The sequence below is a fragment of the Apostichopus japonicus genome, chromosome 16 (assembly GCF_037975245.1).
Source record: "Apostichopus japonicus isolate 1M-3 chromosome 16, ASM3797524v1, whole genome shotgun sequence".
NCBI lineage: Eukaryota > Metazoa > Echinodermata > Holothuroidea > Aspidochirotida > Stichopodidae > Apostichopus > Apostichopus japonicus.
The window spans coordinates 29,843,473-29,859,359 of NC_092576.1; the positions used below are offsets into that span (position 1 = coordinate 29,843,473).

A 15,887-nucleotide genomic window follows, 5' to 3' on the forward strand; every position below is an offset into this window, starting at 1 on the left:
CTGGTCAAGGCAGGACGAAGGTTATTCATGTACTGACGAAGACGATCCACGTAGTTGGATGGGTCCATCAGACTATCATCATCAGACGGTGAACAATGTCACTGGGAAGAGCCAGTGTTGTGCCAAAAACCATTTCTGCAGCGGAACAGTTCATGTCTACCTTAAGAGAGGTGCGAATGCCTAAAAGGGCCAAAGGAAGTACTTCTGTCCAGTGTGTGGAATCGACAGCTGAAAGTGCTGACTTCAATTGCCGGTGAAAACGTTCCACAAGACCATTGGCTGCCGGATGGTAGGCGGTCGTTCGGATGCGATGTGTTCCGAGTAGTTGATTAAGGTGGCGGAACAGGGAAGACTCGAATTGCGAACCTCTATCTGTTGTTATCACCGAAGGAACTCCAAAGGTAGAGACCCGTCGTTGAACAAAGGATTTGGCGACGGTTTCGGCTGTGATGTTCGAAATCGGAATGGCTTCCGGCCATCTTGTAAAGCGGTCAACGATGGTGAGAAGATAGGAATATCCCTCCGAGGGTGGCAGTGGTCCAACAATGTCCATGTGAATGTGCTGGAAGCGGGTCTGCGTCATCGGGAAACTACCAATTGGCGTTTTCGTGTGACGGTGAACCTTAACCTGTTGACACTTAATGCATGATTTGCACCAATTCGAGACATCTTTGTGTACATTTGAACAAATGTAATGCTGCGTGATTAGTCGTTTGGTAGCATTGATGCCGGGGTGCGAAAGTGAGTGAAGAGAATCGAAGACTGCTCGTCGAAATTGTTGCGGAATGTAAGGTCTGGCTGTGCCAGTGGAGACATCACAGGTAACGGTGCCCTCCGCTGCGGGAAGGGGTACATCTGTAAGCTTTAACGAAGATGATTTCCGTAGCTGAATAAGCTCATCGTCGTGTTGTTGCGCAGATGCGATTGCTGTCAAATCGAGTGGTGATGAGCAGATAGTAACGCCGTATACGTTACGAGATAGCGCGTCTGCTACTACATTGTCGCGACCTGGAATGTGACGTAGGTCGGTGGAGTATTGCGAAATATAATCTAGGTGACGAATTTCGCGAGGTGAATAGCGATCTGGCTTGTAAGCAAAGGCGTAAGTATGTGGCTTGTGATCCGTGTAGACCGTAAAGCTTCGTCCATCGAGAAAGTGACGGAAGTGTCGAATGCTAAGGTAGACCGCCAGGAGTTCTCGGCCAAAGGCACTGTAGCGAGTTTCTGCTTTCTGGAGACGCTTAGAGAAAAATGATAATGGACGCCATGTACCATTGATAAACTGTTGCAGGACACCGCCCACAGCAAAATCGGAGGCATCCACCATTAGTGAAAGGGTCGCTTGAGGCAATGGGTGATGAAGTAATGTCACCTGAGCTAAGGCAGTCTTGATGTCGTTGAAGGACTGGTGTTGGGCATCGGTCAGTTTAATAGATTTGTTCTTGACTTTAGACGAGAGTAAGTCGGTAAGAGGTTGCATAAGGGTAGCACAATGTGGAACAAAACGTCCATAGAAATTGGCTAAACCAAGAAATGCACGCAACTGAGTGAGGTTTTCAGGTGCCGGGAAGTCTTGAATTGCTTGAACCTTCTCAGGCAGGGGACGGATTCCCTGACTGTCAACGTGATGGCATAAGAATTCAAGTGAAGACACTCCAAGCTCACATTTACTAGGGTTGATATAAATGCCATAGCTGTCAAGTCGTTGAAATAACTGGTTGAGGTGTTGATAATGCTCCTCGGCAGAGGAACTAGCCACTAACAGATCATCCATAGTCGTATACAAAAGGCAATCCTCGAAGTACCTCGTCGATGAACCGTTGAAAGGTTTGGGCTGCATTTTTTACACCGAAAGGCATCCTTACAAACTCGAAGAGACCGAAAGGTGTCGTGATCGCTGTCTTTGGAACGTCGGCCGGTTCAACTGGAATTTGATGGTATGCACGTACGAGGTCAATTTTAGAGAAGATTATCTTGCCATGAAGGGTACCAGTAAAATCGTGTATATGCGGTATCGGGTGGCGGTCTGGAATGGTGACGCTGTTGAGGGAGCGATAGTCTCCACACGGTCTCCAATCGCCTGACTTCTTGGGTACCATATGTAAAGGTGAAGACCAAGAACTTTCTGAGGGTCTGATAATACCTAATTCAAGCATATGCTCAAACTCGTTTTTGGCAAGACGTAATCGATCAGGTGCGAGACGACGAGGACGGGCGAAAGTAGGTGGTCCTTTTGTGAGGATATGGTGGGTGATGTTACGTTTGACAGTGGCAGCTCTTCGACTGGGATTCACGAGATGCGGAAACTGACGTAGTAACGAGCGATACTGTGAGTCGTGGTCATCAATGTGAAAAGTAAGATGGGAAGACTCTACTGTAGAACGAATACCAGTGATACTAAGGGAAGTATCAAGATCAAGCAGTGGACGATTTAATATCAACTAGTAATGAGAAGTGTTCAAGGAAATCTGCACCTATGATAGGAGTTGAGACGTCAGCCTTAACAACAATCCATCGGTAAATACGGCGTAAACCTATGTTGAGGGTTAGCGAAGATTCACCATATGTACCAATGTTGGTGAGGTTTGCAGCTCTTAAGATCTCGCTGGTGTAGTCTTCTCTTTGCTCGTGGCAGGAATACGGAAGCGGGTTCCTGTTTCTCTGTCCATAACGTACAAAAGACGACTCCTAGGAGTGGGGCCAGACAGCTGCGTCGTCCCTAGTTGCTGGCCTGCTTGTTTAACAGGTCCTGGGACTTCGGGTGTTTGCAAGGGGGCGACAGTTTCTTGCGTTATCCCCAAAGATATTATGGAAGTAACAAAAGCTTGGGTTGCCAGCTGGTGAACAAGTCCTGGTGAGCTCTTCTACTTGTAGTGACAGCTTATCCACTAGAGCGACGAGGTGAGATGTGTCGGGCGAAATTGATGCTTGAGCAACTTGTGGAGTGGCTGCGATGGCTGGTACGGAGTCAACGACTGCGGCGACGACTGGTGAGGGAGTAACCTCTAGAATTTTGTCGGCTAACGAGGCCAAACCGTGGATGTGAACTTGCTCGGAGGTAGAAGCGAGAATTAGCTGAACATTTGTGGGCAACCGTTGCAAGAAGAGTTGCTTCAGGATAGAGGTCTCGAGTTTTTGGTCTCCGAGGAGTTGATACATGCGACGCAGTAGTTGACTCGGTTTTCTGTCGCCGAGGCCTTCAGTGGTCACAATGGAAAACGTAAAGAATTTGCTGCATGGGTATTATGTTGATTGTTGTTGGCCTTCTTACAATTGATACGATGGATTGGACTTAGCCCTGGTGGGTTCAAGTGGAATATTCAACTAGGTTGAAATGGGTGAATTTGGGTACAACTATGTTGTACTGGGTGAACTATGTTTTACTGCTAATATTTTTCAATAGGTTGAACTGGGATTCTCAACTGCTCCCGTATTGGACCTGGTAGGGATCCCCCAAGGGTTTCAATTTTAAGGTTGTTTGCTAAAAGAGCTCAATATTATATATGATAATCGAATAGATAAGTTTCAATTCATGAATAGAGGGATGCCAACATATTGTGGTTTTTAGAACTAAATATATTAACAAAATGTGAAACATACTACAATTTTAATAAAACATGACATTGGTGAGTATATTTTGCTGAAACTTATGAAATACATAAGTGAGAAAGTTCCTAACTTATTCAATACAAATAAAAAAAAGGCAAGGTGATATATACTGCCAGGAGTCTGAAGACGTATGTTATGAAATACATAAGTGAGAAAGACATAACATTGTGAGAAAGTTGGGAACTTATTTAATGCAATTCCAATAAAAGGCAAGGTGAAATATATTGGCAGGAATCTGAAGAAGTATTATATTATGAAATCAATAAACCAATAGTGTCAATTTTCAGAAAGAAAGGAACATATCGATTCAAAATATGAATGAAATATAACAGTTTTGTACAAGATATTTAGGAATACGTTCTGGTCCCAAAAGCAAATGTGTATATAATTTAAGTAAAAGCACACCATCGTGGCAAGGTGAAACATCTCAAAAGAACACAAAACATCCATCTCTCCCATCCCTAGATATTCTAGTAGGTCCCACTCCGTTCTTATTGGTGTTATTGTGCCCTGTTGACATCCATTATTTTTTCTGTACAATTTTTTCGTCAACTTCTTTTCTTCGATGACAAATTCCTCCTTAGAAAGGTTCTGCCTCTTCAGCCGATCTTCATAGCATGCTACAAAAGAGAAGAAAAACATATGGTGTCAACCAGGTGTTTATAATTGATTAATGGAATTGTTTACAGTACAAAGTACAAACATAAACTTATATTTCTGTATCGTGTATATATATATATATATATATATATATATATATAAATATATATATATAACAATATATATAATACATACATAATAGCTGACAAGTTTTGATTAGTCAGATGTGGGTCCTAGGGCTGCCAGAGTAGATATTTACACTAAACAGAGTGCCACTATAGGTTGGCACATAATGCATCTCAGTACATGATAGACCTGTATCAACATTTTTATTGCTTGTTTCATTCAGGGTCCAAAAACAGTGCCAAATTATTATTAAAGTAGTTCTTGGCTTCAGTTTTCACTTAAGTTATCATCGCTTTACACAAGAACCAAATAATGTTGCTGTATATTGGATACTATCCACCTTAACATTTATTCATGGAAATGTTGTAAATTAAGGTCTGCCTCGTTGTTAGTCCTTTTTTCATTTTCTTTTTCTTTAAAGGGCAGTAGGGATGTAATGCTACAAGCCATGTTAAAGTTTTTCCTTCTAAGGGCTCTGTCACCATATAGAATATTATTTAAGCTAATCTGCTAGAGCTAACGAGGCATCATTGGTAAACAATAGTAAACGGTGAACTTCGAGGGTAAAATAAACAAAACATTAAAATGACATAAAAGAAGCTGTACATTTGGAAAGAGTGTCAGGTTAGTGGTATGCTACAGTGATATGGATTAGGTGCACAAACCAAAGAGGCAAACTAACAACAGTTAATGGTAGTATGTAAATTGCATTAGACCCAATAGCCTACACGCAAATAGACTAGCCAACAATTTCAACAAGTGCAAATATAACTTACCTGCCAACAATAAAATTGTGCCTAGTACCAAGAGTCCCGGTCCTGTAATTGTAACTGAATATATCTCAGTTCATCATCGCTGTCAATTGCCAGCCATTGTACTATGTATGCTTCATTAGGAAGAAAGTGAAGTTCATGCTCCGGGTGAAACTTGTGTGATTTACATTAACAATGTCACGTTCTCATCTTTAAGGTATCTCATGTATGCATAACAAATTGCCTATGTTTGCTAGTCGACGATAGCTTTCCTATAATCACGCGAGTAAATATAGGTGTTAAGTTGAGTATAACTAGGCCAAGCCCCTATGAGCTAGGCAACTACAACGTTAGGATATGTCTAACGTTAGTAAATGTACCATGTAGTATACCCAGTAGGGAACCGGTTTGCTAGGCCTAACCTATACTATGGTCCTAGGGCACTTTATATAAAGTTTCAGTTCAATTAAAATATTACTTTGTGTAAATAATATAAAGATAATGCAAGATCACAAAGGTGGGAACTTAGCCGCGGAAGTAATTTGAAGTTGTTGGTTAAATCGGTTACAAATGCGATTCTGCGAAGCTTTTGTTGGCGTATTTGGATTGCGCTTTCGGAATTTCTAAATTTAGCGCTAACGCAAGACAAATGTCAAAGTTCAAATTTAGTCGGATCATAGCATTTTGCACTAGGAAGGCATTTTACCTACCAAGTGTTCAAATCGCCAAACAAAGTAGAAGATATTTTTTTCAAATTTATTAAACACTTAATATTCCATACTTGTAATCATTGCGGTACATAAGTTTAATCGTTTTATTATAACTGTGATATATATGATAAACATTTATTGTACACCCCTCACAAGTTGGCATTTTCAATCAATGACGATACGGTTACTCTTTAGGAAGTTACATTAGAATATTCTCGATAATACGCCTTAAATAAAGGCAGCCTGTGTATTTTTCAGTTGAATCTTGCATCCTTCACTAGTCGGCTATAGGTTTATTATTTTTCTTGTTTCTTCGAGAACTTCTCGTGTACGTGCTGTTTTGTAAATACAACATTTATCTAAACTTTTATTGAACTGTAATACGGTTGTGTTGCTTCGCATTGACATTGGTACGATACATGTATATATACTGCTAAACGTGTAAAATCCTTTTAATGTATGAAACGAATTTCGTTGTACTCATACAAAATATAAAGCTCACTTTGTAGCTCAAAATTCTAGTGATGAAGAACCAACCATTCCTCGGACAATCATCTTCCACATGTGGCTTAAGGTTATCCCGTACCCCCACTGAGGGATAAAGTAACACTTTCTCAGCATTTTTTTAACAAAAGAACTAGATAAAGGGATATTGTTGATGACAACGGTTTTTAACAATTTATCAACATCAGACAGTTGATCCTCGTGTTTCCAAGCAACAATTACTGATTTCATGCTTTCCATTTTACCTCGGTTGAACTATGGGTTATCAGATTCAGTATTGTGAATCAAAGGTGGAGCAGTCGGCATGGGAAGCGCTTTAACATCCAATACATGAGAGGTAAGTGAGAATGTTTTCCCCTCCAAATTAGATAAGCGATCATCAGTTGTAGGCCCAGTAGTAACCTTTGTTTCGTACGGAGTTAAACCGCAATGACATTTAAACAAAATTTCCCTTCCTCTTAGCCTGAGGTGCACGTTTAGATGAGACTTTACAAAAAGCATCACAAAATGTGTCACTACAACAGACGAATTCAGGATGACAACTAGAAGCATGGAATTTGCACTTCAAATCAATCAACTGACAACATTTTCAGAAGCATCGTGATTACACAAGGCAGATCCCCTCGAGATCAAGTTTATTTGCTGGTCCTGGTCGCACATTGTGTTAGCGGCATTTCAACGACATTCAGTGCGTTAGGCTGGTTGTCTAGGCTAGCATGGGCAAACCTATATGTTTGAAAAATCGTTAACAGTAAATAACTCCAAAACAGCGGTTATAATAACATCCACGATTACAATGTCATATTCACGAAAAATATCTTCCCCTCTGTGTCAAAAAGAGGTAATTCTGCTTGCTTGCACCTCTATATTTTAAAGATAAATATCTTGCAAATTACAATAGCTAATGGTAAGTCTGTTCACTCGAGTAACAATGGATTGCATCAGTTTACATGTCGTGCATGACCCACATGGTGCAATGACTCACTGGAAAAAAGGCAGGACGCTAAACATTTCTTTTGCTGGCTAGTCCTTTGCTATTGTATTGTTACGATACAATATTTCTTGATATTGTACTGACAGTTTAGTTTGGAGGGAAAGGTCCACTGGAGATTGCACTGGTGAATTATGTCAGATCATGGATGGACACGGCAATAATGTTCAGAGAGTAATGAGACAGACCTGTAACCATTTATTTTCCCGGGACTGCCAAACCATGAACAATTGCCACACATCCTTTTGACGAGCAAGCAGCACGATAAGGACAATAACAGTGATTTATGTTTAGGCCAAAAAACTGTGCAACGATTTCCTTCTGTGCTTAATTTTCATTTTTCTCTAATTTTAGTTTGTGGCAGTATTGTAACATTCGTTTGCAGATGAAATTCCTTAACAAAAATAAATGATACCAGTGACAGTGCTCACTGGTAACAAAATGAGGTATAAACTTCCAAACATAATTCAGTCGGCAGGTTACGATTGCTAAACCAATCACCATGAAGGAAACCATTAATAGTATTTATGAATCATGGTTAATTTCCATTCCCCTCTCGCTTGGACTGCTGCTATCCCCCCCCCCCCCATTTGACTTAGTCGTCATAGCCTGTCAACTAAAACAATTAGACAAATATAATTATACATTGTCCTTTCTAAATGTTTCATGGGCATTTCCTTTACACATCAATCTATAACAATGAACAAGCCAGTTTATTATGACATAATTAAACTAACTACCCTGGCTGATTACAACCTTGGTAAACTTCAGACAATTGATAATTTTATGGCATAACCATCCTTAACTTTTGGGGAAATATTTCTTACCTTGTTAATAAACTCCCAAATTTGAACTGGTTTGCCATATATTTTGTACACACAGGGTATAACCGCCCCAGCCCTTTCTCTGATGGGTCAAGCCAAGGTGGAAAGTTAGGAACAGGCTTTCCCGTTGTAACATATTTTATAGAATACTTTTCATCAAGTAATTGCTGAAATACGGCAGCAAGCCTCTTGGGACAAGTCCAATCATGAGAGGGATTGGGGTTACTAGATCTTTCACGTATAGTCCCTGAGAGGTTTTCTGCTTGGCATCCAAACTAACAATGGCATCTTTGTCATGTATATTTGGATATTTTGGTTGCAGAATCATCACCAGTGCCAAAGGTGCAGCTATTTTTTTTTCATGATAACACTGTCTTCTATTTGTTTAACAAATATTTGTTTGTCCTCCTGTAAGAAAATAAATGATGGATGATAGATGGAATGCCAAAGTACATCAATTGCCTCAACAAGCTTGCTCTAAGTTATTTTATATTCATGAGAAAACCAGCTTATCCAATTAAGAAGGATTTTGATTCCGTTTTTGGGTAATGCTTTTTCGTAGCCAAGGGTTCCTTTCTTCCTTTTCAGCGGCATTTGCTGAGTAGATGTCCCTTCATCTATTGCTGTTGTACTTGTAACGTGATATGGCAGGTCATTATACAGCTTGCGCCTAGCCCTTTTCTGTGGTTTAACCGAAGGAAGTTCTGTTGCTCCATTTGTTGTCACTTGCACATTCCGCGTCAGTGGGTTCTCTAAAAGTCAAGGAGGTCATGGTCCATCTCATCAGTGACAGCAACTCTCTTTTACTGGACAAATACCTAATGATATGAAGCTCTTCCTGATAAGACAAGGCCTTTCCAAATCTTCCCACATGTTGCAAGTAATTCTACGAACATTTCTTTGTGTGTGTGTGTGTGTGTAAAGACGATCTTCGTCGTCTATCCGGGGCTGCCTTTGTTTGGACGCTGCTGTGCTGGGGGAGGGGTGTTGTATTATGCCACACTGCACCTGCCAGGGGATCCCATCAATTGGGTGTGGTACCTTTGAATAGGAAATAGAGAGGAAAAGCATCTGCATTGGCACAAACACCCACTGTTGTTGTTTTTTTTTTAAAGTGAAATTAAACACATCACTACCATTGGTATTTTGAGATATGGGGATTCCATACTTTTACAGAACGTCCATGTCCACCCTGGCGTTGTTTTGCTTTTCTCCTCGACTAGGGATTGATGTTCCTACTGGATACTTTACCAGGAAATCATAAAATGGTCGTAATGATAATAACATATACACAATACTTATCGTGTAATTGCTCCCTGAGAAAATGAACATTTTACCCGGTGGGGGGGGGGGGGGCTGGTCATTCCCAACAGGGGACTTAACCCCTCCCCCTTTCTTTCGCCGCCCCCTGGGTGGTAGCAGCCTGTTCAGCACCACTACCCTAGAATGTGATACATTATTCTAAAGGGATAACCAAAACTTGTGAAGGGACAATACTTGTGTTATTTAGATCAACACCGGTTTTGAATTCCAGACCGACCAAATTGTTCTTGATAGTGGTTGCCATGGGAATATGATTGAACAAAACTGGTCAAATTCAATCGTGCGAACTTGTTGATGCCAGGATTAATTGTGCGTTTACTTCTAAGCGCTGTTAGAATACCTGACGGTGGATACTGACTTCCAGAGTCCGATCTCTCAGAAGCTGCCGCATTCTTGGAGCAACTGGGATCGTTTGCTGTCTCACAGTTCCTCGGCCATTAAGAATTTTGGCTCCGACCTGCCTTGAGGTTAGTGCCTGATTTACTTCCTCTTGGCTTACACTAGTCCAAACTGTTGGATGCGCCTGCACCATTCCTGCACGCATACAGTTCATTGCAAAATATGGTCGCTCTATAACAGAAATCTCACTAGCTCTCTGTATAATAGTATTAATATTATTCCTTGTAATACGCTACTGCAAAACATATTGGGCGAAAATGTATTAAAACGGGAGAATGGTGCCTTCATTTAAATGAATGTTATTGTTAGTAAGCAACGCTCTGTCAGACTCTGATAATGTATGTAAAAATCTATCACTGATGAGCCTCTGACTGGGAATTCTCCCTGATAATAAATAAGATACTGTAGCATCTGAACGCAGCGGTGGGATGTACCTTTAAAGAACAAAGCCATGTGAAAAACATTGATCCAATGGCGTGCCACGTCTGAGCAGAATTCAATTGGAACATTGGTGTTAACGTTGTGTAAGGCACAACACTGTATATTCTTGGAAATACATTGGTGCAACAGCCCTCCAAAAGGTTGTAAAAAGCTCCCTAGAGAGCCCACCAACATCTTCCCCAATATCTCCTTGAAAAGTCACAAGCAGTCTATGATGTGCCAGGTCTCCTATCGCGTACATGGTGATTGCATCTTGGAGAATAGTGCTCCTAGAAAGAAGTATTCTCCTCTCTTCCGCTAGGAGCCCCAGCTGTTCCACACATCTTGAAATAAGATCTATAACATTTTCAGTGAAGATGATATTAACAAAATATAAATTTATATCCACAGTACCTCGTTGACATTTGCATTGTGTTATTTATCACTATATTGTGTAATTTAGAGAGAAAGAAGACAAAACTGAAGTAGCACTTATTTGTTGTGTCAATCAAAAGATTTCAACACAAACCATTCATGTTCAGTAATAGGACGACTGGCACTCAATATGTAATGCAACTAATATTGTCATTTGCTCTGACATGCTGACACCTTGTAATACTTCCACCTTTAAAGCATCTTCACTTCAATAGATATAAGAATACAAAACAAATCAATAAAGTGTTCAAGAAATAACTCTAAATTAATTTCATAATTTGCAACCAAGTGATGAGTTAGGTTCTTTGTATATTCTCAATTCGCTTGTTGAAATGTTGAAATTTCACACTTCATCATATTGTGGCAAATGAAGAGATTCATGGTGTCATTAATCCATCATTTTTGGAAGAAAGTTGCTGAAATAGCTACTCACTAGGAGAGTGGAATTGATCATTTTGCTGCCAAAGGTACAAAAGATGAACTCGAGTAAATCAACCGGTTATTATTATATGACCTAATGTCAAATTGAAAGATCTTGTTAGTGAACAATTATTAATTTTGTAGAAAATTTCAGTGACCAATTCTTCAATATGTTACTAAATGTTAACATAATAACTAAGCAATTTCACAAGTTATCGAAATTTACTGATAGGTCTTAACATCTTCACAGCACCTTCGAAAATGATTAAATTCTTCTTTTAGTTGTGTAGACTGATATCCAAATGTTACATTGAATAAGACAACAGATTATTGGGTGAGGATTAGAGATAGATGAAGCTACCAGAATGATGAAGGATTAAGATATACTTACCTTCAGAATCTGTTACATCCGGAATGGTATCATTGTCATCTCCTTCCATAGCATTTCCAATCTCCAGCTGGGGAAATGAGACTACCTGAAAAAAATATATGTGACACATTTTTGGTAAGATTTTAATTTCAGAACCATTGTCCAAAATATATTAACATACCACCTTTAGTTGCATATTTACACATTTCATAATTTTGTCAACATTGCACATTAAGGTGGTTACACAGTGAACTGACTGCCAAGTGCCATCATGGCAGACAAGTAAAGGTGTGAATATCTAGTTGAAACAGTATAGCGTGTGTGACGAAAAGAATGTTTAGTAATGCAATTAAAATCCTACTAGTGATGCCCATTAGCCCTTCTGTTTAAATCACCTTTCAGTTTTACCAACGGTTCACTGGAATTGTTGCTCTTCTGGGCTGATCTGACATTTATTTAAAATTGACTGCCAAGTGCCATCATGGCAGACAAGTAAAGGTGTGAATATCTAGTTGAAACAGTATAACGTGTGTGACGACAAGAATTTTTGGTTCCTTGCTTTAGCAAAAGGAACCTATGCAGCCAGGTTGGCGTGTGTGTGTGTGTGTGTATGTATGTATGTGTGTATGTATGTGTGTGTGTGTCTGTGACACTTGCTTGGGTACGCTCTATCTCAATAAGGGAATGTTGGATTGAGGCCAAACTTGGACTATAGATCCGCCATATGGAGAAGGTGTGCCCTATTGTTTCTGGTGCCCACAAAGGTCACCAAAGGTCAGTTATGGTCCAAAAACCGAAAATATTAAAACTGCAATAACTCCCAGTGCCAATGTGTGACAAGATTAATATTTTGGGACAAGTTGTGAACTGGTTAGGGAAGCATTTTCAAACTTAACGGTCATGTGATCCGAGGTCACCAAAGGTCAATTAATGATAAAAAACTAGTATTTTTGCGATAACTTGAGAACGAAATGTCCGTTAGGGTTGGGAGTTGCTTCAATGTAATCCAATGTAATCCGCATCTGGGTGACCCTTGACCTCAATTTGACCTCTGGTGACCTCTTCGTGTTTTGTGGATTTTTAGTTTCGATGCTATTTTCAGATGTTAAAGGTACCTTCTGATCATAAATGTCAATAGGTCGACCCCCGTGTGACCTTCGTGTGCGAAGTTATATGAGGTCAAAGTTAATTTTCAGACATTTAATGCAATAACTCCCAGTTCCAAGTTGTGACAAGGTTGATATTTTTGGAGTAGGGGAATATTTTCAAACTTAACGGTCATTTGATACAAGGTCACAAAGGTCAATTAATGATAAAAAACTAGTATTTTTGCGATAACTTGAGAACAAATTGTCTGTTAGGGTTGGGAGTTGCTTCAATGTTATCCAATTGTCGACCCGCATCTGGGTGACCCTTGACCTCAATTTGACCTCTGGTGACTTTTTCATCTTTTGTGGATTTTTACAGTTTCGATGCTATTTTCAGATGTTAAGGTACCTTTTGATCATAAATGTCAATGGGTTGACCCCCATGTGACCTTCGTGTGCGAAGTTATAATAGGTCAAAGTTAATTTTCAGACATTTAATGCAATAACTCCCAGTGCCAAGGTGTGACAAGGTTAATTTTTTTGGACAAGTTGCAAATGGTATAGGGGAATATTTTCAAACTTAACGGTCATGTGGTCCAACGTCACCAAAGGTCAGCTAATGTTAAAAAAGTAGTATTTTGGGGGGAGAAAATGGGCAAAGAAAATATGTTTGAATTTTTACAGTCATGCTCTATTTAGGTCTCACCGATCAAAAATGTCAATTGGTTGACCTCCGAGTGACCTTTGTGTGTGAAGTTATGTATACAAGTTCAATGTTATTTTTTTGAAATTTAATGCAATTAAATCTCAATGCCAAGGTGTGACATGGTTGATATTTTGGGACAAGTTGTGAACGGAGTGGTGGAACATTTTGAAACTTAAAGGTCATGTCATCTGAGGTCACCAATGTTATCATATCTGTTGACACGCTTGTAGGTCTCTTATATTTCTTACATTTTCGACGCCATATTTAGATCTCAAAAGTGCCTTTTGATCCAAAATCCGATCACATTTTGTGATCACAAAAATGTTGGCTATAGTGTTGGTTAATTTATGGGAACATGTAGGACCACAATTACTTGGACTATTTGAGCCCAATCTTGCTTGATAATATTATGTGTATTGTCATATACCCCAAGCAAGGAACCACAGTGCCCTTGGGCTCTTGTTAGTAATGCAATTAAAATCCTACTAGTGATGCCCATTAACCCTTTTGTTTAAATCACCTTTCAGTTTTACCAACGGTTCACTTGAATTGTCGCTCTTCTGGGCTGATCTGACATTTATTTAAAATATGTCATATTTATTTTTATTTTGACTATTCCAATCATTGCAAATTTACTACAACTCTAATTTGCTAACATTGCAACAGTCTAACAGCCAATTCTCAAATTTGGCTTCAAATAATGCCAGATGGACAAAATTTATTATAAAGAGGTTAGAAGTAATGATATGTAATGATATATATCTGTGTCATGTTCCCTGTTTGCTGAATTATGTGGCGCAGATATCGATGAAATGCCCAGTGAAAGTGATCCTGGAAAATGAGTCCAAATGTAATATGCAAGCCCACATTAAACTTTCATATAGTACTTGTAAAAGACCAGGCATACTGATGACACGATAAACCAATATAATGATATGTGTCATGACTGTCATACATTACGGTATAACCAGTGTCTCTGTATTGAATTTAGGAACACAAAGATTAAATATGTTGTCGGTATGAACCTAACATCACACAATGATAAATATCAAATAGGTTTGCATTTTGCTACATTTTTTACTACATACTATTTCCCTGCTTTCGCATATATTTGACAGTCACCTGCTCCTCTGCAACACTAATCACCTCTGCCATGTAGACGAATGTAGCAGAGGTCTTCCGCCCTGGGTTGAAACGGACGGCCACAAAGTGGCCACCTTTCACAATCCTGTAAAACAAAAAAGGGAAAGACTGTTCCTGAGCAAGGTTTGCTCTTAACATTACAAATGCAGAATTAGATTTAACATGCACAAAAGCCTAGGCTTACAGTACAAGGTAAACATCCACATCAATGGTGGTTAAGGGGGGGGGGGGGAGGTTGCAAATACTTACTGTCCTATGGACTCGGCAGCGTGGCCCGACTTCTTGGATGTTGAAGGAAGAACGATGGTCCCGCATGACGGATGAGCCATTGTCCCGGCTGAGCGAGGCTTGTCATGGTTTATCCGTGTTGGCTGAGATGGACTAGAATGAAAACAATAAGGAATACCATAAGCCATTTAATTTCCAGTTAGAGTTACAGATAAAAAATTCTAAATTGCAATTATTTTCAACCAAAATATTGCATGATGCATTTGTATGATAAGGAAATAGAATAACAGATGAATCATGTCATCATAAATATAAACTTACTTAATATCATCACCTGCACCGTTGCCTTCAGTGAAAGCATCATCTTCACTCGCAAAGGTCACCGTCAATGACCCAGTTACACCACCACCGGCCATCACTCCGTAACATTTAGTCCCATCATCACATTACGGCAGGGTTTTAGTCTCTTAGGATCACGTAACCTCAATTTAAAGAGCAACATCACGTCGTGAAAAGCCTTGTAACGGTAATGGCCATAAAAGGTCATTTCTTCAAATTACTGTGGAAGAAATGCAATGAGGAAGAATTAAATATTGTGTGAAATGTGTTTGGGTTCATTTTTTAACCCCTAGACTTGATAGCTCCTTCCTCAGAATTTTATCATGATTCGCTGGAATGAAGTAAAGGGGTAGAGTTATTATTAAATGGGTAGAGGGGTTAGAGTTCCAAATGACAGTCTTTAGTTATTTTATTATTAAAGGGTTAGAGTTGAAAGGAATACAATAAGCCAGAGAATAACATTCTGTATTTACTTTATTATTTAACATTGAAGGGTATACGCGGTTAGAGTAAAGCTCAATAATAATAACATATAACAAATTAAGACGACAATAAAAATATAAGTAAAAGTTGACATGCGATAAAATACAACTGAATTAAAGGGTTCCTACACGGACGGACTGTGCCACGTGCTATTGTAAACAGAAGAAACGGAATACAGGAACTGAATGAAATGGTCCAGACCTTCACGCTTTACCTCCGATGTTCGGCCAAGTAGCCACTCATATGGGAATCCTTTGTTCCATATGCAGGTAAACTTTTTTTGGCGTGCAGCCGCTCATTCTCTATGTGGTTCGTACACGCTCCTGTTTCCGCGTTTACGAATTCCACAGAATGATTGACCTTCAGATGAGTATACCCCTCTTTACTCAGGCAATCATAAGCCTTCCAGCAGTCGCT

The 15,887-nt window shown here is 39.6% G+C and overlaps 1 protein-coding gene across 1 annotated transcript; it reads right to left on the reverse strand.

Moving 5' to 3' along the window:
• Window positions 1-14,009: 14,009 nt before the first annotated feature.
• Window positions 14,010-15,677, reverse strand: LOC139983744 (uncharacterized). The gene is made up of 4 exons (XM_071997471.1): window positions 14,970-15,677; window positions 14,670-14,801; window positions 14,400-14,505; window positions 14,010-14,108 (listed from the first exon to the last, which is right to left on the reverse strand). Exons 1-4 carry the CDS (start codon window positions 15,062-15,064, stop codon window positions 14,010-14,012), a joined length of 432 nt encoding a protein of 143 aa, XP_071853572.1. The 5' UTR covers window positions 15,065-15,677.
• Window positions 15,678-15,887: the final 210 nt, after the last annotated feature.